The sequence below is a fragment of the Sinocyclocheilus grahami genome, unplaced genomic scaffold, assembly GCF_001515645.1.
Source record: "Sinocyclocheilus grahami isolate Dianchi unplaced genomic scaffold, SAMN03320097.WGS_v1.1 scaffold98.1, whole genome shotgun sequence".
In the NCBI taxonomy this organism is placed as follows: domain Eukaryota; kingdom Metazoa; phylum Chordata; class Actinopteri; order Cypriniformes; family Cyprinidae; genus Sinocyclocheilus; species Sinocyclocheilus grahami.
Window position 1 is genome coordinate 4,230,812 of NW_015505277.1, and position 17,435 is coordinate 4,248,246.

The window sequence follows — 17,435 nt, forward strand, 5'->3', positions numbered from 1 at the left end:
ACTCCCATAGCAATATGGTAGAGTTGGTACTTAGTGCTCGCCATGGTTCTGGCATACACTCCCCTCAGCATGGCGGCGTGGATATACCATTCCCCATAGCGACCCCTAGAGGATGCAGTTCGAAGTTCCAATGAAAGGGAACATCTCAGGTTACTTATGTAACCATGGTTACGAGACACTGTGTCCTCTAGGTTTCTTGCCATGCTGCGGACGCAAGCTTCAGACGAAGAAGTGAATGATGTGTGCTCCCGGCGCCTATTTATACTATAGTCGCACTGGTAGTCCCTTAAAGGAATCTATTCCTGATTCCAAGCCTTGAGCTCTACCCCGGGCCCAGGAGTCTGGCCCTAACAGGTAAGTATTTTGGGGTATGTAGCCTAGGCCTTTGGCCGTAGGGAATAACGTCACTGACAGCCGTCTAACGTCCCAGGGGCAACTCCCATAGCAATATGGTAGAGTTGGTACTTAGTGCTCGCCATGGTTCTGGCATACACTCCCCTCAGCATGGCGGCGTGGATATACCATTCCCCATAGCGACCCCTAGAGGATGCAGTTCGAAGTTCCAATGAAAGGGAACATCTCAGGTTACTTATGTAACCATGGTTACGAGACACTGTGTCCTCTAGGTTTCTTGCCATGCTGCGGACGCAAGCTTCAGACGAAGAAGTGAATGATGTGTGCTCCCGGCGCCTATTTATACTATAGTCGCACTGGTAGTGACGTCATGGCTGTCGCCGGCCAACGAGTTGGTGTTTTTTCAATGTATGCTTCAGGAACGGCTCCGACCCCTAGAGGACGCAGTGTCTCGTTCCCTACTCAGGGAACCATGGTTACATATGTAACCTGAGACGTTTTGTTATATATTCCCTGTGTTGGTGTTGATTTGTCCATCCCTTACACTACAAAGACCGGGCTAACACAAAAGGGGAACTAACTGACACAATAGGAACAGGGAAAACACTTCAACAAAAGTCTGGGAATATATAACAGATTTAGGGTGTGTTCCACTCCATTTTTTATGCCCTTCACTTGCTAACTTTCCTCTCATTTACTCGGATGTATGTCATTGATTATGTTGCATGAGTGCCCACTACTGGCAGAACCCTTGGAATGTGCTGAATTGGAACGTCCTAAGCCCTAGATCACGTAGAAACTGCTATGGAGTTGGTATATTGTTTACATTTTCCACCTTACGAATTTGTTTGTGCAGCATTCTATATGTATATAGGTATGCTTGGGCTGTAATAAATGTAAAAAAAAATAAATAATAATTTATATATTATAGAGTTAAATGAATAAGTGAGGGATAAATAAAACGAGATCTGCGATGACATCATAGTCGTGTTGCATTGTGGTCTATAGAGTGGCCTGAAGTGTGCATATGAAGCAGACTATCTCCCTCGGTCAAAATCAAGGGGTCGAGGGTTTGTCTATGTAAACTTCCCTCGTCCACTTGACGAAGTGGAATGCACATCAAAATGGCGGCGGGGATTCCCCCAAGGGTAAGTGCTTAGGGAAGTTTGCGAGTGTATGTCCAAAAATGAACTGGAACGCAGCCTTAGTATTGCTAGTGCATTGCTAGTTGGTTGCTCAGGTGTTCTAGGTGATTGCAAGGGTGTTTCTAGGTGATTGTGTACTGGACCAAGTCAAGTCCAGACTAAAGAAACTCCTTAGAAAAGATGGAAGATCAACAACTACAACGTCCTTGTCTTCGTGTTGTCAGTAGTGAATTAACTAAACTAACCAAACTAATTAAACTAACTAAATTTAGTGTTGCTAGCACGTTGCTAGAGTTTTGTACTGGTTGTGTACTGGACCAAGTCAAAAAACAGACTCTTAAGTCTTCATGAGATCCTAGACTTTCAATGTATTTTTTTTTATAAATATTAAAATATTAAGTAAAAATATTAAGTCCAAATTTAAGATATAAGATGAGGCAACACCAAAAACAAACTTTTGGAGACATCAACTAAAATATATGCCTGTGTTGATAAGCAATTGTTTGAGGTGGTTATGAAATACACACAACTTTATTTGAAACAAGCAGAAATACATTTTTATCACTGATAATTTCTAGTCAAAAATAGCATAGACACTGGTTAAGACTGGAACCTTCTATAAATACTTCAGTGTGCTTTAGCGCAAATATGAGCTATTGTTAATTCAAATTGCCTCAGCAAGCGTCTCTAATATTAGCATAGCCTACCACGTTTCATCCCTACACAATCCACTCAAATACCCATATAATCAAGTCCTGTTCTTCCTGAAAAGATTTCTTACACAAAAGAAAGAAAACAACAAACAAGCCACCTCATGAATTACTTTGATTATGACACAGACAAACTGTTTCAAATAAGCTACAAAGAACATCAGGCTCTTTAAACAGATGTGTTAGCGAGAACATGGGTCTTACAGTTCAGTGCGGTGGGCCTGTCACTGCAGTCACCCACATTTCTCACAATAATTAGCAGCTAAACGAATCCAAACCAGAAAAAAGTCAGACAAATATTTACCCAGCTCAAGACCAAAGAGTTTGGAGTTCCCCTTTGACTAAACACTGATTATTTTCCCATAGAAACCATACACACATACCCCTGTGAGGAGCAAAGCTTCAATTAAATTCATCTGCTATATTGGATTAGCTCATATGTTTGCTCAGAGGGTTATGAAACTCTGCACCTAATGAGCTAGCAATATCCGTTCTTTATGAGCTGTGCATTAGAGGTTTTTTCATTCTTTAGAACAGCTTTTCCACAAGTTATTGCCTTTGGCAACAACAGACAGCCTAAACGGATGCTGTACTCTAATATTTCAACAAGTCTTTTTCTATAGAATACAGAACTTTGGTGTATAGCATCTGAGTAAGCTATGCTATCCTGACTTACGTCAGCATGAATTCAGCTGTGTGCCTTCTCATGTGTGTAATAACCGGGTGTAAGACCTTCTGGTTGCTAGTTTTCCATCCTATTTATTGTCTGTGGTCTATGAAGTTGGGAAGGGCCCATGCTAATGTAGGACAGCTGTAATATATCTAGTCAGCTTTGAACTGCACAAAGCTAACAGCGCTGTTCTGTATTAAAGCAGCTATTTGGAATTGAGTAGTTCAATAATAAGTTGTAATACAAGCACTGGATATCCTATATGCAGTTACAGTATCCGTTACAGGTTTTCAGGTCAATCAGCCACTATAAATACTGCAAATATTAGTGTAGGCTATCATGTAGTATTTGTATGCTATATATCGAAACCTATTTAGACAGCACTAAGGCCCATCTATGAAATACTAGATAGATAGTTCAGTAGGTTTTGGCCTAAGTGGACAATTTACTAAATAGTTGCGCAACAGTATCTCAGCGCAAAAACATGCGTTATTAGCAGTCCTGTAAGCAGGTGCTAAATATGCTAAAATCGCACCGTGCTGTTTTGAAATTAAGTCACTATCATTATGATAGCAACACACCTACTTTGGGCTTATTATACCAAACACTGTGTGCATTAGCATTACTATCAGGCAGAGGTATAAGTATACCTACAGTGAAGCTAAGCTGAACATGAACATTTTATACAGAAAAGTATGAATGTAAGTGAAAATTAGATTAACAAAATATGAAATTCAATTCTTAATTTGTCAAATGTAGCCTTTTAGCTAAGTTATGTCCCTGATAGCACACGTACATCACAGAGACGTCTATCTGACAACTGCATTTACATCTGCAAGACGTCTATAGGACGTTTCCATCAGAAGTCAAATAGACGTTTAGAAAATGTCTTTTAAGATGTGCATGTGAAACTAACATCTTAAAGACGTCTATCAGATGTTTGTACACAGCAGATGCTTTCCAGATGAAGCGATCTTAAACAGACATCTTGCGGACGAATGTGTGCTATTTGAGGTGGCTCAAACCAATGATTTTAAATAAATCCTGATGAAAAAAAAACAGCAATAGCCACAATTATCCAGTTTTCACTGGTCTAGTCGAATGTTTTTTGACCATTTTCGGTCACTTTTCCATCTTAAAATCCATTTTAAGATAGTAGCTGTGTTTTTGAACATGGTAGACAATCTGAGATCAGCAAGAAACCAGGTAACAGCTGTTCATTCCGGCTTATGGCGGTCAGGGTGGTTTTTAAAACATTTGCTTGTTTACCATGTTGAATTAGCTAATGAACTAGTTAATAACATACTTGGACTAACTAATAACCAGCTTAGATTGGATATAAACAAGTTATCATATTCCACTTAAGACCAATCGTACAGCTAAATAATAGCTTAACCAGGCTGGGAGACCAACTAAACCATCTTAAACCACCATTGTTTGTAGCCTGTTCAGTTTTTAAGCTATCAAAAACCAAAAGAAGTGTTATAGTGAGCACAACAAGGGCGAGTCCTCAATGAAAACACATAATCTAATAGAGCTGTAATGGTCCTGGAGGATACGGCCAGTCTAAGACCACAGACGAAAGGAAAACTAAGCATGTCAAATCAGTCACGGACACAACTGAGAACAAGGCTGTATCGTTTCATGACGATTTACAGTGAGTCAGCAATGGCCTCACTTTTCCAATCTGTTCACTGTTTTATGTGGGTTAAAGTTCGACAGTGGCGTCAGTAATGGATCAAATGTGAGAGAGAAAAAGAGAGAAACTAAGAACAACCCAAAAGGACTTTGACCACGGACGGCAGTCGCCTAAAATGAAAACAAACTGTGTCCACGGTAACCTCACACATCCAGTCGTTTGGAGTCTGGCTGACACCAAGTTATAAGTCATGCTAACATTTCCTTGGTTAACTCCATCATCCTAAAACATCTATTCATACACTTCACTGTGCAGTGGGAGGTGAACCACAACTTCAGCTAAGCATTTTCTTAAATTACCTTGTTCGCTCAATTTGAAATGTTACGTAGCTATCCAAATGGACCTGAAAATTCGAAGGAAAAAATTCATGTTTTGGACTGAACTCGGTGTGAAAGTGCTGTCATCTTGTGAACACATTTTCCTCAGCGTGTTTCTTTGACCCCAATGTTTATTATGACCAAGTGACAGAATATATTTAGATGGCTAATACATTAGTTTCCTGCAAAAAAACATGCAATCATTTGTGGGAATTTTTGCCTCAGAAAACATAGTTGAATGTACAGTAATGTTAAAACTATTAAATAAGAATTTATTTAGTCCAAAAGGGGGCAGTGTTAACGTATTTGAAGAGGTTGTGCTCACAGGGATATATATGCTATACCCAGAATAGCATGCTAATATGCTCATTTCAATATTTTTGCAGTGTATAGCATACTGTCCACAGAATGCAAATTATCTGCATTTCTACTACATCAAAACTTTCAAGTATACAACAGAGCGCACATCAAGGAATCCCATAATGCACTGCACTTAACTTGACTTTCCATTTCCAATGTGATGAATGAACTGTATTATCATCTGTGATATCTCTTTCTTCACTCATTATTTTAAGACATTTTACACAAAAAGGATAAAACTAGCAAACTGATGTTTAGGCCTATTTTCTAAGAGAAGTGTTTTGCAACTCACTACAAGCAATATAGCGTACTACTGTTTGAAACATTTATTGTTGATTAATGTGTTCAGCATGTATGTAGTATAGACCTACTACCATTTTGAATGTTAGCACTGTCATGCTGTTAGCATGTTCTGTTTCACATTTGTAAAACACAAGGCAGTATATACTGCACAGAATTTTGTTCCAATAGTCTTTGTACCAACAAATGGAGAGTGTGACCATTAATTTCTGTGACTGTTAGTATAGAGAAAATGGTCTAGCTTGCTAATCTGTTTTTGTTTGTGGAATTCTGTACTAGAAAATACAAAGCAAGTTTTTATAATGTCAAACTGAGTTACTTTGTCTGAAAGATAAAGATTAGTGGTCACCTAAATGCCATGTGTCAAAAATGTGGCTTTATCTAAATTTAATGTTTACGTTTTGTATTGGACCTATCTGCAACCAATCGATGACATTTAGGGGAACCAGTAAACCTTTATCTTTCAGACAAAGCAGGGTTGACATGATAAAAACTTGTCTTGTCTTAATACAGAGATTTCACAAACCAAAAAAAGGATTAGCAAGCTAGTCAGTTTGCTCCATGGTAACAGTGGCCTGTCTCCAGGACTACCCAGTGTTTGTGCCACTGGGGGCCCCCAGTATGGACGGTGCCAGCCCTGCGTTACTGCCATAGTGTGGACGGCGATGGGGCAATTTGTCCAGGGGGTGGATGTGGAGTGGGATCTCTAACCTCTGAGCCAAAGCTGAGGAGCAAATAAGGCCAGAATAGGGATATATCTGGAATTACAAAACTTTGTCCATTCAAGCAAAGTGATCATGGTCATTTTGTGTTGCAAAAGTCAAAAGAGAATGTGTCTAAATGAACATATGCTGATAGCAAAACCGCCTACATGCAAACGTTTATTTTGAGTGTGTGTTTTTCAGGGAATCTCATTTGTGTCACAATAGAGCTCCAGAACTTTCTGAATGAAGCTTCTGTCCGGAAGAGGACTGGAGAAAAGCCACGCTAATCCATGGCAACCATCACTCCTCTCGGCCATTTTATGAAGCTCATGACCTCACAGAGTAAATAGAGACCTTTCTGGAGAGATATCTGATTTGATTGTCTTCAATTACAATCAATTTGTGTGGGAAAACAGAAACATTCACAAACAGAACAAGTCTTCAGCCACTGCTCAATTTACTTTTAATATAGAGCCACTCAAAACTATATATATATATATATATATATATATATATATATACAAAAAATTTGTGCCATGTCATTGACCCATAATAATCCATGCATTAACATGCAAATTTGAGACAAGCTTACCTCTCCACCACATCTTCTCCACTCCAGCAGGTGTTTTCATCCATCACCACCTCCCCCTCACACAGCATCTCCGGCAGCATGGAGAAGAACGATTTGTACCGCTGGATGTAGCCCATAAACTCCCTGCAGGAAGTTCAGGCTTTCAGGAAATTATCAAAAACCATCAAACCAGGCCTAATTATACAGTACAACCAGTTCTGCCCCATTCATCACGCTGCTCTAATCAAACATGCCCAAACACTGTTAGACACAAGCGGCGTATTGGCCTCCTGTACTTGTTTGTGACTGTTATTAATGCTGACAGCGTTCTTCCTTGCTCGCACACGTTTATTTGATGTGGGATTAAATAATTAGAACGTTCTTAGGCTGACAGCCAATGTCATTTTATGACAAAATAATAATAATTAAAAAAAAAGATTTTGGAAACCTGGAAGCTGAATTGCTATTGCTTTAAAATGTTAGTCTTCACTAATACAGGCTTACTTTGAAATCTTTTTCAGACTTCTGGGTTTGTCGTTTTTGGATGGTTTCAGAGGCAGAGACCTGAGGTCATCGACAGGTGCAGAATTGAGAGGAAAGTATTCAAGAAAGAAAGAAAGAAAGGCAAACAGCAGGGAAGTTACTATATATAATTTTGAAGGGTCAAAATATGTTCAACAATTATATATGCAGTGGATACATGTTATTTTCTCACCTTCTTTTTAGTGTTATGTGTTCATGTTGGTTGCCTGTATCACGTAGTGTTGTGTGACTGGAAGATGTGACTGAGGTTTGGAGTTCAATGGTTGGGTGTAGTGAAGGACTCAGACTTCTCGAGGTGGGACCGACTGGAGTGGAGGAAACCGGTTCAGTCAAGGAACCACATACTTTACCCACCTGAAAGAGAGAGATGGGGAATTATTATGGGTTTGAAAACATATGTAAGAAAAAATGATGGCGAATGACACAATTTAGGCCAGTTTGAACTGACTCACACCAATTCAAAGAGATTACTCCATCTAGTGGCCACTAATAAGTGGCACAATATCACATAATATTTACAATATAATTGGTTTTAAATTGGAACAAACCAGCACAATAAGCTCAAGCTTTCACTGTATTGGACGCTGATTTATTATACATTACCATTTTTGCATACAGAAAATGTGTATTTTATTTTATTCAGCCTATCATCATCGCAAAAAAAAAATCAAATATCAAATCTAAATCTAAACAAGAAGGACAATCACAATCATTGCCATACTTGCCATATTTCAGCTATATTCCAGAAATCATAAAACGGAATAAGGACTGAAAATGTTATTTATGACAGCGTGTGTAAATGTGTTTGTATATGTATATCTTCTACATAGCTTTATTTATCTAAGGATTAGCCAAACTTTCTCATTCCCCTGCTCTGGCCCCTCGCTAGCTGCACTGCATTTTGGGAAGGGGCTGGCCGGTTCACGGAAGCCGTCTTTGTCTAGAGGTGAATTTGCATGCAGGGCATCAGGCTGATTGGGACCAGACAACACCCAAACAACTCAAGCAGCACCAAGATAGCGCCAGACCACATGCAGCGTGAGGGACTGGGGAGGCCCTATAGTCCTCCATGTCAATGCCAGAGCTAGGCGGCACATAATGAGATATCTTATAAACAATAAAGATATCACAAGATATTTTCCAAAATCTCATTGTTATTACAATTAGCAACAACATTATAATGAACCCGATTCCATTTATAGAGCGTCAACAATAAAAGCGTACCTCTAAGACCCCAAAATAGGCCTACTCTATGCTAATATGTTAGTGCAAATGCTTCTAGCGACGCAAGCTCAGTACGTTGTTGTGTTCTGAAATGTTACTGAATGCAATTTGTAATACAACTCTGGTATAAATTACATCCTGACCACTGCATAAGGGGCCCTATATAGTGACATTAGCATAATTATTTCTAAAATAATTATCATAATTAGCGACATTAGTGTGAATTATTGATGTGGTGAGTTATAGTAAATAAAACAATATATAGTAACTCTGCAGCATTTTTGCTAATTCATCCATAACTTAGTAGAATCTTGCCAAATTAGCTAAATGCCAGCATGGACAAGTAGCATGACCTGTGAACAATGAACAGATCTATGGAAGGCAGGTAAATAAAGACCAAATAACTTGCAATGATGATACAAATAGTCTGTGCAGTGAATTACTGGCTGCTAAGAGCATAACACACAAATCAGAATTACATTTTTAGTAACTTTGCTTCTATGTTGGGCTGCCACTTGATGTCCAATGTAAATTCTGTGTTACAAAGCAGAACCACTGGTGTAGTTTTTGTTTTGGCTAAATCATAACTTCATTGATCAGTCTACAGATCAATTTATTGACAATTAACAACTTTGTTGCTGTCCATTAAGCCTGGGCCCAGACCAGGTAACGCGAACCTATCATGGCATCAGTGAGTGAGCAACATTTGAGCCAGTGAAGGAGCGTTTGGGGGGGGTCGAACTCCCACAAGCAGCCTCCATTGTAGAGCAGTAAGCTTGGGGTTGGAGTTTATGGGGGCTGCGGTTGGGGGCTTAAGTAATAATATCTCCCATTCTGACTGGTAAGTCTATGCTCTTTGAGAGAGATTTGTGGGAATGCGGTCTCAAACTTGACCTACCCATATAGAGCTGTTATCACCAGGACATGATGGGTGCAAAGCCGAGCTGTCACAAAACCCTTGACCCCTGTGGCCCCTTTAGCCACAATTCCAGTGAAAGAATCGAGTGAGAGAGACCGGCAGACGGTCGTCCTCTGTCATGCACACAGACTCTGGCATTGATGGTATGAATAGCCTCAGGGTGGGTGGCTGGGTATTCACTTACAGACAGCCATATTCACACTGTCATGACCGACACATTTTTTACAGTACGTGTCATATTACCACATAATCAAGCTCCTAATCTCTGAGCTAATAATAAACTGATATAATAAGCAGATATAATAAATGCAGGGCTTCATAACACCATTGAGAACAGACCAAGTTTTTTTAGGCTAAATGCTAATTTATAATAATTATCAATTTAAGTACATGCAAAAATAAGAGTTTAGCATGTGCAAAACTGTAGCCTTGCAACTGCACAGCCTGATTGGGCGAGACATTTGATATGCACCAATCACTGAACATGCTGCTGGAAGTGCATGCACGATAGAACTGATTAGTCCAGCATATGGTGCAGCTAGTTTGTGGAATAAAAATAAACGTGTTCTATGAATCAGAGAAGCATGACTCACCACGGCGCTGAGATGCGGTCCATGGAGTTGCGCAGTAAGGATGGCATCATTAATTCTTTCCCTGATTCGTAGAAGCGCCAGTTCCACTTCGTATCCTCCTGCTAGTGCCCCGCTCAGCCCCTCCAGCAATGTTACATAGCGTCTCCAGGGCCCATCCAACTCAGCTAGGCCTGCCAGGCAACCCCGCATCACATTGAGACACAGGCCTCCGCAAGGCCGAATCAGGGTCAATCCACGGCAGTGCGGACAGAACAGCATCTGCACTAGTGCACGTCCACATTGCCGCACCATCCCCACCGACTCGGTAGCATTCAGAACCTCAGCACCCACCGCCAGTGCCCGACTGAGGGCATGACCAGCCACTAGTGCCCTAGACAGTCCCTGAGCAAGTTCTTCTGGGTGAGGGCCAAAGGGGTTGATGTCATTCCGAGTGGCACGTAGGCAATCGCTTCCTTCGGAGGACCAGGTAGAAACGTTTGAGCCCAAGCCAGGATTGACCAGGTGCTGGTAAACCAATGGGAAGAGTTTGTCGTAGAAACTGTGGACTGAGTGATCCACAGAGATGTTGGCATCACAACGGAGGTAGAGGTCAAGGTCAGAGAAGAGGGTAGACACCAAGGGTTTCGCATCTTTAGAGATTGTCTCGTAGGTGCTGTCGAAGAGTGAGTAGGTATGATTTAGAGTGAAGGAGAGCAGGGAATAGAAGGTATCTGTAGGAAGAGGAAATAAAAGAGAAATTCTGGACTGAACGAGCACTAAAATTGACTTCCCTAAACAGCTATTTCGTAGTCAACCTAGATGCATAAACATATGTAACATGAGAGGACCAACACTTGCAGTAATTTTGTTTGACATTTACGAAAGGGTCAAACATACTAGTCCATCACAGTACACATCTGCCTTGTTTCGCTTTGCTTACAACTCTTTCTTATACATCTAATATCTCTTTCCATTGGACTAATGGGAGCTGACAACACTTAATCCATGGATCTTTTGGGCTGGCACTATTGGGCTGAAGGTTAGTTTGGAGATATGTGACACATGCGACAAGCTTATCACCAATTTTAGCAGTCAGGGCAACATCTTATACTTCACTATGCCTCCGGGTTGCAAATGGAAGTTGAGGATCATGGTCATTTGTACCATATGCATTATTTACAATGGCATATTAACTTTTGTGTGACATGTGACAGACGGGTACTTAAGTTGACAGCTGGTAGAACCCTTCAAAGTGCAGTTTGCTTTAATGTCATCTCATTCATAACGACCAAAGCATTCCAGCTCCGTCATGTTTTTCTATGAATGACTAGCATGCAAACAGCAAGCCGAAAGTTATGATTGCTCTTTATTGATGGAGAAACAATAGAACACCTGTTTGGTTCACGATACTTAAAGACGCCCATAAGAATCTTTCTATAACAAGCCTTTGAGGTTTTGCAAGAAAAACAGTAGGGATTCTGAAATGTTGCGTCAGTGCTCCTGATACTGGCATTCACATCTCTCAGTGGCACTCTGGGCATTCTGTAACTCCAACAACAATATGTGAGTAACCTTCTCAGGTCAAGAACTCTATCTAGATCCCTTCAATTAAGCCCCAAACATCAGAGTTTGTATGAATTATTAGGAAGCATTACATGTTAAAAATGATTCAAATCAAACACTTGTAGCACTACATGCCTAAAAATTCAGACTAGGGTGTATCTTGGCAACTACATCTAAACACCTCAGTATCAGGTATCATGGCAGGGGATTATGCCTAGATCGTGTAATAGGGCACTTTTCATATGGTTCTGGGCCATGGAGGTATGTTGGGGGAGGTCATGCAGATCGCAGGAGTTACAGAGGGTGCCTGGGATCCACCACAACTGACCTTTCACCTCTAAGACAGCAGGATGTTCTGAGAAGACAGATAGTAGGGTCCACTAGGATCACTGTACCCCTGATCACTCTATTAACTCCTACTGGATTTGATGTGGGTCCTACTTTAAAAAAAGATCAGTGTCAGAATAACTCCACTCACTGCACCCAGTCCAGGACTGAATTTAGATCAAGAGAAGGTAGCGCACAGTATTTTTAGTGCCTTTTAGGTTGGAGAGGATATTTGGGCTTTGTTGGACAGTTGGTATGAAAATAGCGTATGTTGGATTTGCTTTACAGTGAAATTACTTTTCAAAGAATTAGAGAGGACTTTTCAAAGAAATAGTTCACCCACAAATGTACTCACTCTAAAATCTGCATTTTGGAGCAGGTTTGATGTCAGCAATCTCAAACATCTTAGGTTCTCACGTCTCATCATTGGCGTAGTTTTTGGACCTTGACAGTCCTTGTCCCCATTAAGAAAAAGAGACATATTCTGAGAGATATTCTGCAAGATATTTACTTATGTCTTCCATGGAAGAAAGAAAATCATACTGGTTAGAACAGAAGTTTTGTGTGAACTAACGCCTAAACAGACACATTACCAAGAGAGTCCACAAGGTTCATACTTAAATTATTACTTTACCCTTAAACACACAGTCATATTATTAGGGGTGGGAATCACCAGAGGCCTCACAATATTATCCCGATCCTTGTGACACGATACAATATTATTGCGATTTTAAATATATTGCGATATTGTGCGATATGTTGCAATTTATTACCTTTTTCTAACTTCAAATTATGTCCCCAAAGGAAAACTTTGACAACATCTGTTTTAACTAAAAAGAAACATTTCTCAGTTTGTTTATCTCACTTCAGTTTTATTGTTGCAGTGCAAAATGGGATTGTCAAGCAGACAAACTGACCAACACTTTCATGAAAACCTGTCATAAATGTTGTATGCACCTGGCAAACTCAACTATTTGTATTACAGTCTAATCTAGTCCACCTTAATTAAATGTAAACAGGTATGCATTGCTGTGCTACTACAGGTATTTTGAACAGTGCAACTTGAAATTTTACTAAAAGTTGTGCAGACCCTTCAGCAATTGGGGCATTTGAAAGTAAATTACTGTTAAATTTAAATTAAATTAAATATGTAGTCTTACATATAGGGATGCACCGAAATGAAAATTTTGGGCCGAAACGGAAACCGACATTAAATATCAATATATTATTTTTATTCACTTCTATGTAACAGAATCAGATATAAGTTGTTGTTGTTTTTGACTAATTATCCAAATAATGTATAGTCCTACAAAGCTATTATTATCAGAGCATATGAGCAGAGCATAGCATAGAAGTGCATAGCGTCACTGAAGGTAGCATTATTTTGCCAGCATTGCCCAGTACAGCTGAACTAGCCTACACCATGTTACAGCACAGTAGCGCTACTGCAAATCGGAACAAAGAGGCCTATACGGCATAGAAATTCCCTGTCAGTGCGTTATTTGAGCGGAATTTGCTCTTTATTTTACTAACTTACTGCATGCTGAAGGTGACCCAGCTGACCTCACCAGAAAAAAACTCAACACCACCATCTAGTGGATTGTAAAGAAATAGATTTTATTATTCGACCAAATAGATCGATACTTGGCGTCCGTGTATCGATACAGTATTGCCGCGGAAAATATCGCGATACTATGCTGTATCGATTTTTTCCCCCACCCCTAAGGCATATAGACAAAAAGCGGTCTACATTAAAAATCATCTTTCATGTGTGAATGAAAAACACTTTGCAGTCCTTCTTTCTTTTAAACTGGACCAGCTACAACCATGCGAAAAGTAGCAGAAAAGGACAACTGATCTTTTCTAAAGCTCTCATTATAGAGCAATACATTGAAGTGCACTGAGACGGATCTCCACGGATACGAATTGAATAAGAATTTCAACATTTTTCTTTTTGTTTGCTTTAAACTCGTTAAATATTCACTCGGCTGGCAGCAAAGACAGAGAGGATGGCAACAGTGCCCTTTTCCTGTGAACCTGAAAGGGTTTTTGTGCAAGTTTGAGTGGACAAATTGGATGAACTTAAATATTTGGTTGGGCGAGGACTTAGAGTTGTAAATTTGAAGCCATCATGGTTTATAACGTCTTATGTTATACAAAAAAAATGCACTGGAGTAGATAATGACATGCATGGAGTCAGTCTAAGTGTGTGTGTGTGTGAGTGTGTGAGAAACATCTTTTTGTACGTTTTATTCAAACACTGATTCTAAAAGGCCTTGTCCTAATCCTAAAGCGCCAATCAACCTCTAAAAAGCACATGTACTGCTTCACAGGAGACCTCAGACAGATAAAGGATAATTCTGTGAGTGTGAAAAACAGCGGACAAAAAGCAAATCTCCAAATAACCCTTGGAAAGTCATGGTGTACAATTCATAACACCACCCTGGTGTCTCCCATACATGCGTACAAAGCAACAGCATGTAGTGAACGTGTGAACCACATACTGTGGCAGGGACTTGATCCCATGACCACTTACTCCTGTAACAAATGCAAACAGCACATGGCCTAGTATTTATTCAAACAATAAGCTTCACTCGATATCGATACGTACCCTGGAAGGAAGAGGCATGGCCCAGGATGAGATATTTGAGTTCGAAGCTATAGGAGAGAATGTTCTGGAGTGTGTCTCTCTGGGCAGCAGCGTAGTAGCTCTCCTCCATCTTGCGGGTGCAGCACGTGGGACCCTGGTGTTTGCAGATGAGAAGATCTGCATCTATGGAGGATTGATCATAGAAGGTGATTCAATTCTAGGGGCATTTTTGACTACTTGAAACCTTAACTGTCTGTCTTTAATCACGTCTTGCAATAAAGTTCTGATAATGGATTTCATTGGAACAATTTTTTTGGTTTGCTTTTTGTTATGTTACCTTTTTCATTTTTGGCATTTCAGGTATGGTTTTGCATTTTGTAATTGTTCAAATTGCTGTTTAATGGCAGGTACCATTCAGACAACCATCAAACTTGGTTTTTTCCTCTTAATTTTTAAGTGTGTTGAAAGGTCATCTATAGATTTGAGCTTTTTCTCTTTAGTAAAGTTGTAAAAACTATTAAAATCAGGGAAATTGTACATTGTGCCTTCTCTTTGCAACTTAAAAACATTTTTCCACTTTTCCACGACATTCTAATTTATTGAGATACAGGTGCATCTCAATAAATTAGAATGTCGTGGAAAAGTGGAAAAATGTTTTTAAGTTGCAAAGAGAAGGCACAATGTACAATTTCCCTGATTTTAATAGTTTTTACAACTTTACTAAAGAGAAAAAGCTCAAATCTATAGATGACCTTTCAACACACTTAAAAATTAAGAGGAAAAAACCAAGTGACTCGACAAAAATGTTACAGCTACTATATTAAGTTCTTTAAAATAATCATAAGCATTTTGTCTTTTAAATAATCATATGGGTCCAAAATAACAGTGGTTGCAACCTGCATGGCAAGAAGGTGCATGTAAGAGAGCACAGCACATGTGAAAAAGACAGACGATATCTGCTCTGTCAGTCACCCTGCCCTATCCTATGTGACCAATTTTACACAGACGGGACCCCATAAGCCATGCATTAGAACAGCTGACTGTGATCACCAGCATTCTGCTGACCTCTCTCACCTCTCAATACGCATGGAGCGATGCCTTGAAACTTGCGTACTAAGAATAAAACTTGTATCCTTGTAAGCATAAACAAGAACTTGAGACAAACCGAATTATGCTCAGCTTACAATTTCATAGCAGCTCCCAAACATTTTTGAGATGACTTCTATTCAGGAATGCATTTTTTATTTAACAAGAAATGTGGAACATGAAAAACATTTGACAGCCTATCCTACAGTCATGTTAATTTTGTCAACACCACTGACATTTCTGATTTATGCTCTGTCATCAAAATGACTTATTTGACTTTTTTGGTCACACTTTACATTACAGTTGACATAGTACAACATATGCATAATGTATGTAAACGTTTACAGTGATACTAAATTGATACTAAATTTCTGGATCATTTTTGTTGAACTTCACATGACACTGCCTGACAGGCTGTAACTCATATAAACTATTTTAAACAAAATGTTCCAATTCTTTTATAAGCATTATGGGCATATGCATGCCGTTATGATGACCTAAAAACGAATTTACTACATGACAGAACTAATTGAATTAAATGGAAAAGGTGGTTAAAACGGCCAAAAAAGGTTAGTCACATTAGCCTATCTTGAAAAACACATTTATATTTTGACGAATAGGTCACGTGCATTTTTCATAAACGTCAGTTTGTGGCAACGCGTGCATTTACATTTATTCTTAATTGCAATGTAACGTTTTGCTATTTTTGTATAGTCTCTTCATGTACTTCCGTAATAATTAAACGGCTTACATTTAGTTAACTGTTTAATGTCTAACTTTAGGACAGTTTAAACTATTGTGACAACGTACTACGCTATTGGTCGGTGCGTTTAGTTGGCTGTAACTTTTTTCTTATAGGCAATAATTGTGTAGAGTGAATTAATAAAGAAACAAATAACCTCTGAATAAAAAGACCGTTGTAAATAGTATGGAGAACATGAATGGTCAGCTATAATACACTGCTTCTCACAGTAACCCCCAGTATTTATAAACGAACCTGTTGCTGCGGTCTCCGGAACCAATCTTAATGAACCGACTTGGCGCAGCTGGAAAGCGGTTTTAACCTCATGACAGCTCTGCGCGCTGGCGCAGTGAACTCTCCATATCAACACACTGGAGAGCAGGATCCACAACCAACATACACGCGGTGCTGTCCTGCGGAGCATTGCACCATCTCAGTCCACAGAAAGCCCTCTGAGCCAAAGTATGAGAAAGAGAAAGCCCCTAAGACAAGTCAAAAGTATTATCCGGAAAAGATGCACATTTAAAGCCTCCTAATTAAATATCGAGAGAGAACGTTTTCCAGGCTCTTGGATCGCAGGGGCTTCACATGTTGCGTGATTTGACAGACCTCTCCCTCTCCCAATACGGAATAAACAATTATATAATACATAAACAAAACAACAATAGATATGTAAAATAATTAAGTAAATAAGTACATGTGTGCTTTTTCTCTCTCTCACTCTCTCCCTCTCTCTCCCCCTCTTCCTCTCCCTCTCCTCCCTCCCTCCCTCACCCTCACCCTCTCCCTCTCCCTCTCTCTCTCTCCCCCCCTCCCTCTCCCTCTCTCTGTGTGTGCGCGCGCGCTCACCCAATGTGGAGAAAGAGACTTCTGACTACCAGTTTTGTGCGCCCAACACCCACTCCAGACCCCCTCCCTTTGACAGAGACAGATAGACAGACAGACAGACAGATAGACAGACAGATAGATAGACAGATAGACAGACAGACAGACAGACAGACAGACAGACAGACAGACAGACAGACAGACAGATAGATAG

The 17,435-nt window shown here is 39.8% G+C and overlaps 1 protein-coding gene across 1 annotated transcript in view; it reads right to left on the reverse strand.

The window, feature by feature from the left end:
- Positions 1-16,991, reverse strand: part of LOC107588083 (glypican-5-like) — a 44,629-nt gene extending 27,638 nt beyond the window's left edge. The window contains exons 1-6 of the mRNA XM_016276093.1: positions 16,652-16,991; positions 14,590-14,751; positions 10,110-10,819; positions 7,546-7,727; positions 7,335-7,394; positions 6,852-6,974 (exon numbers count right to left, since the gene is read on the reverse strand). Coding sequence (XP_016131579.1) covers positions 6,852-6,974; positions 7,335-7,394; positions 7,546-7,727; positions 10,110-10,819; positions 14,590-14,751; positions 16,652-16,820 — 1,406 coding nt within the window. The 5' untranslated portion in view covers positions 16,821-16,991. The remainder of the gene's footprint in view (positions 1-6,851; positions 6,975-7,334; positions 7,395-7,545; positions 7,728-10,109; positions 10,820-14,589; positions 14,752-16,651) is intronic.
- Between the last annotated feature and the right edge of the window lie 444 nt (positions 16,992-17,435).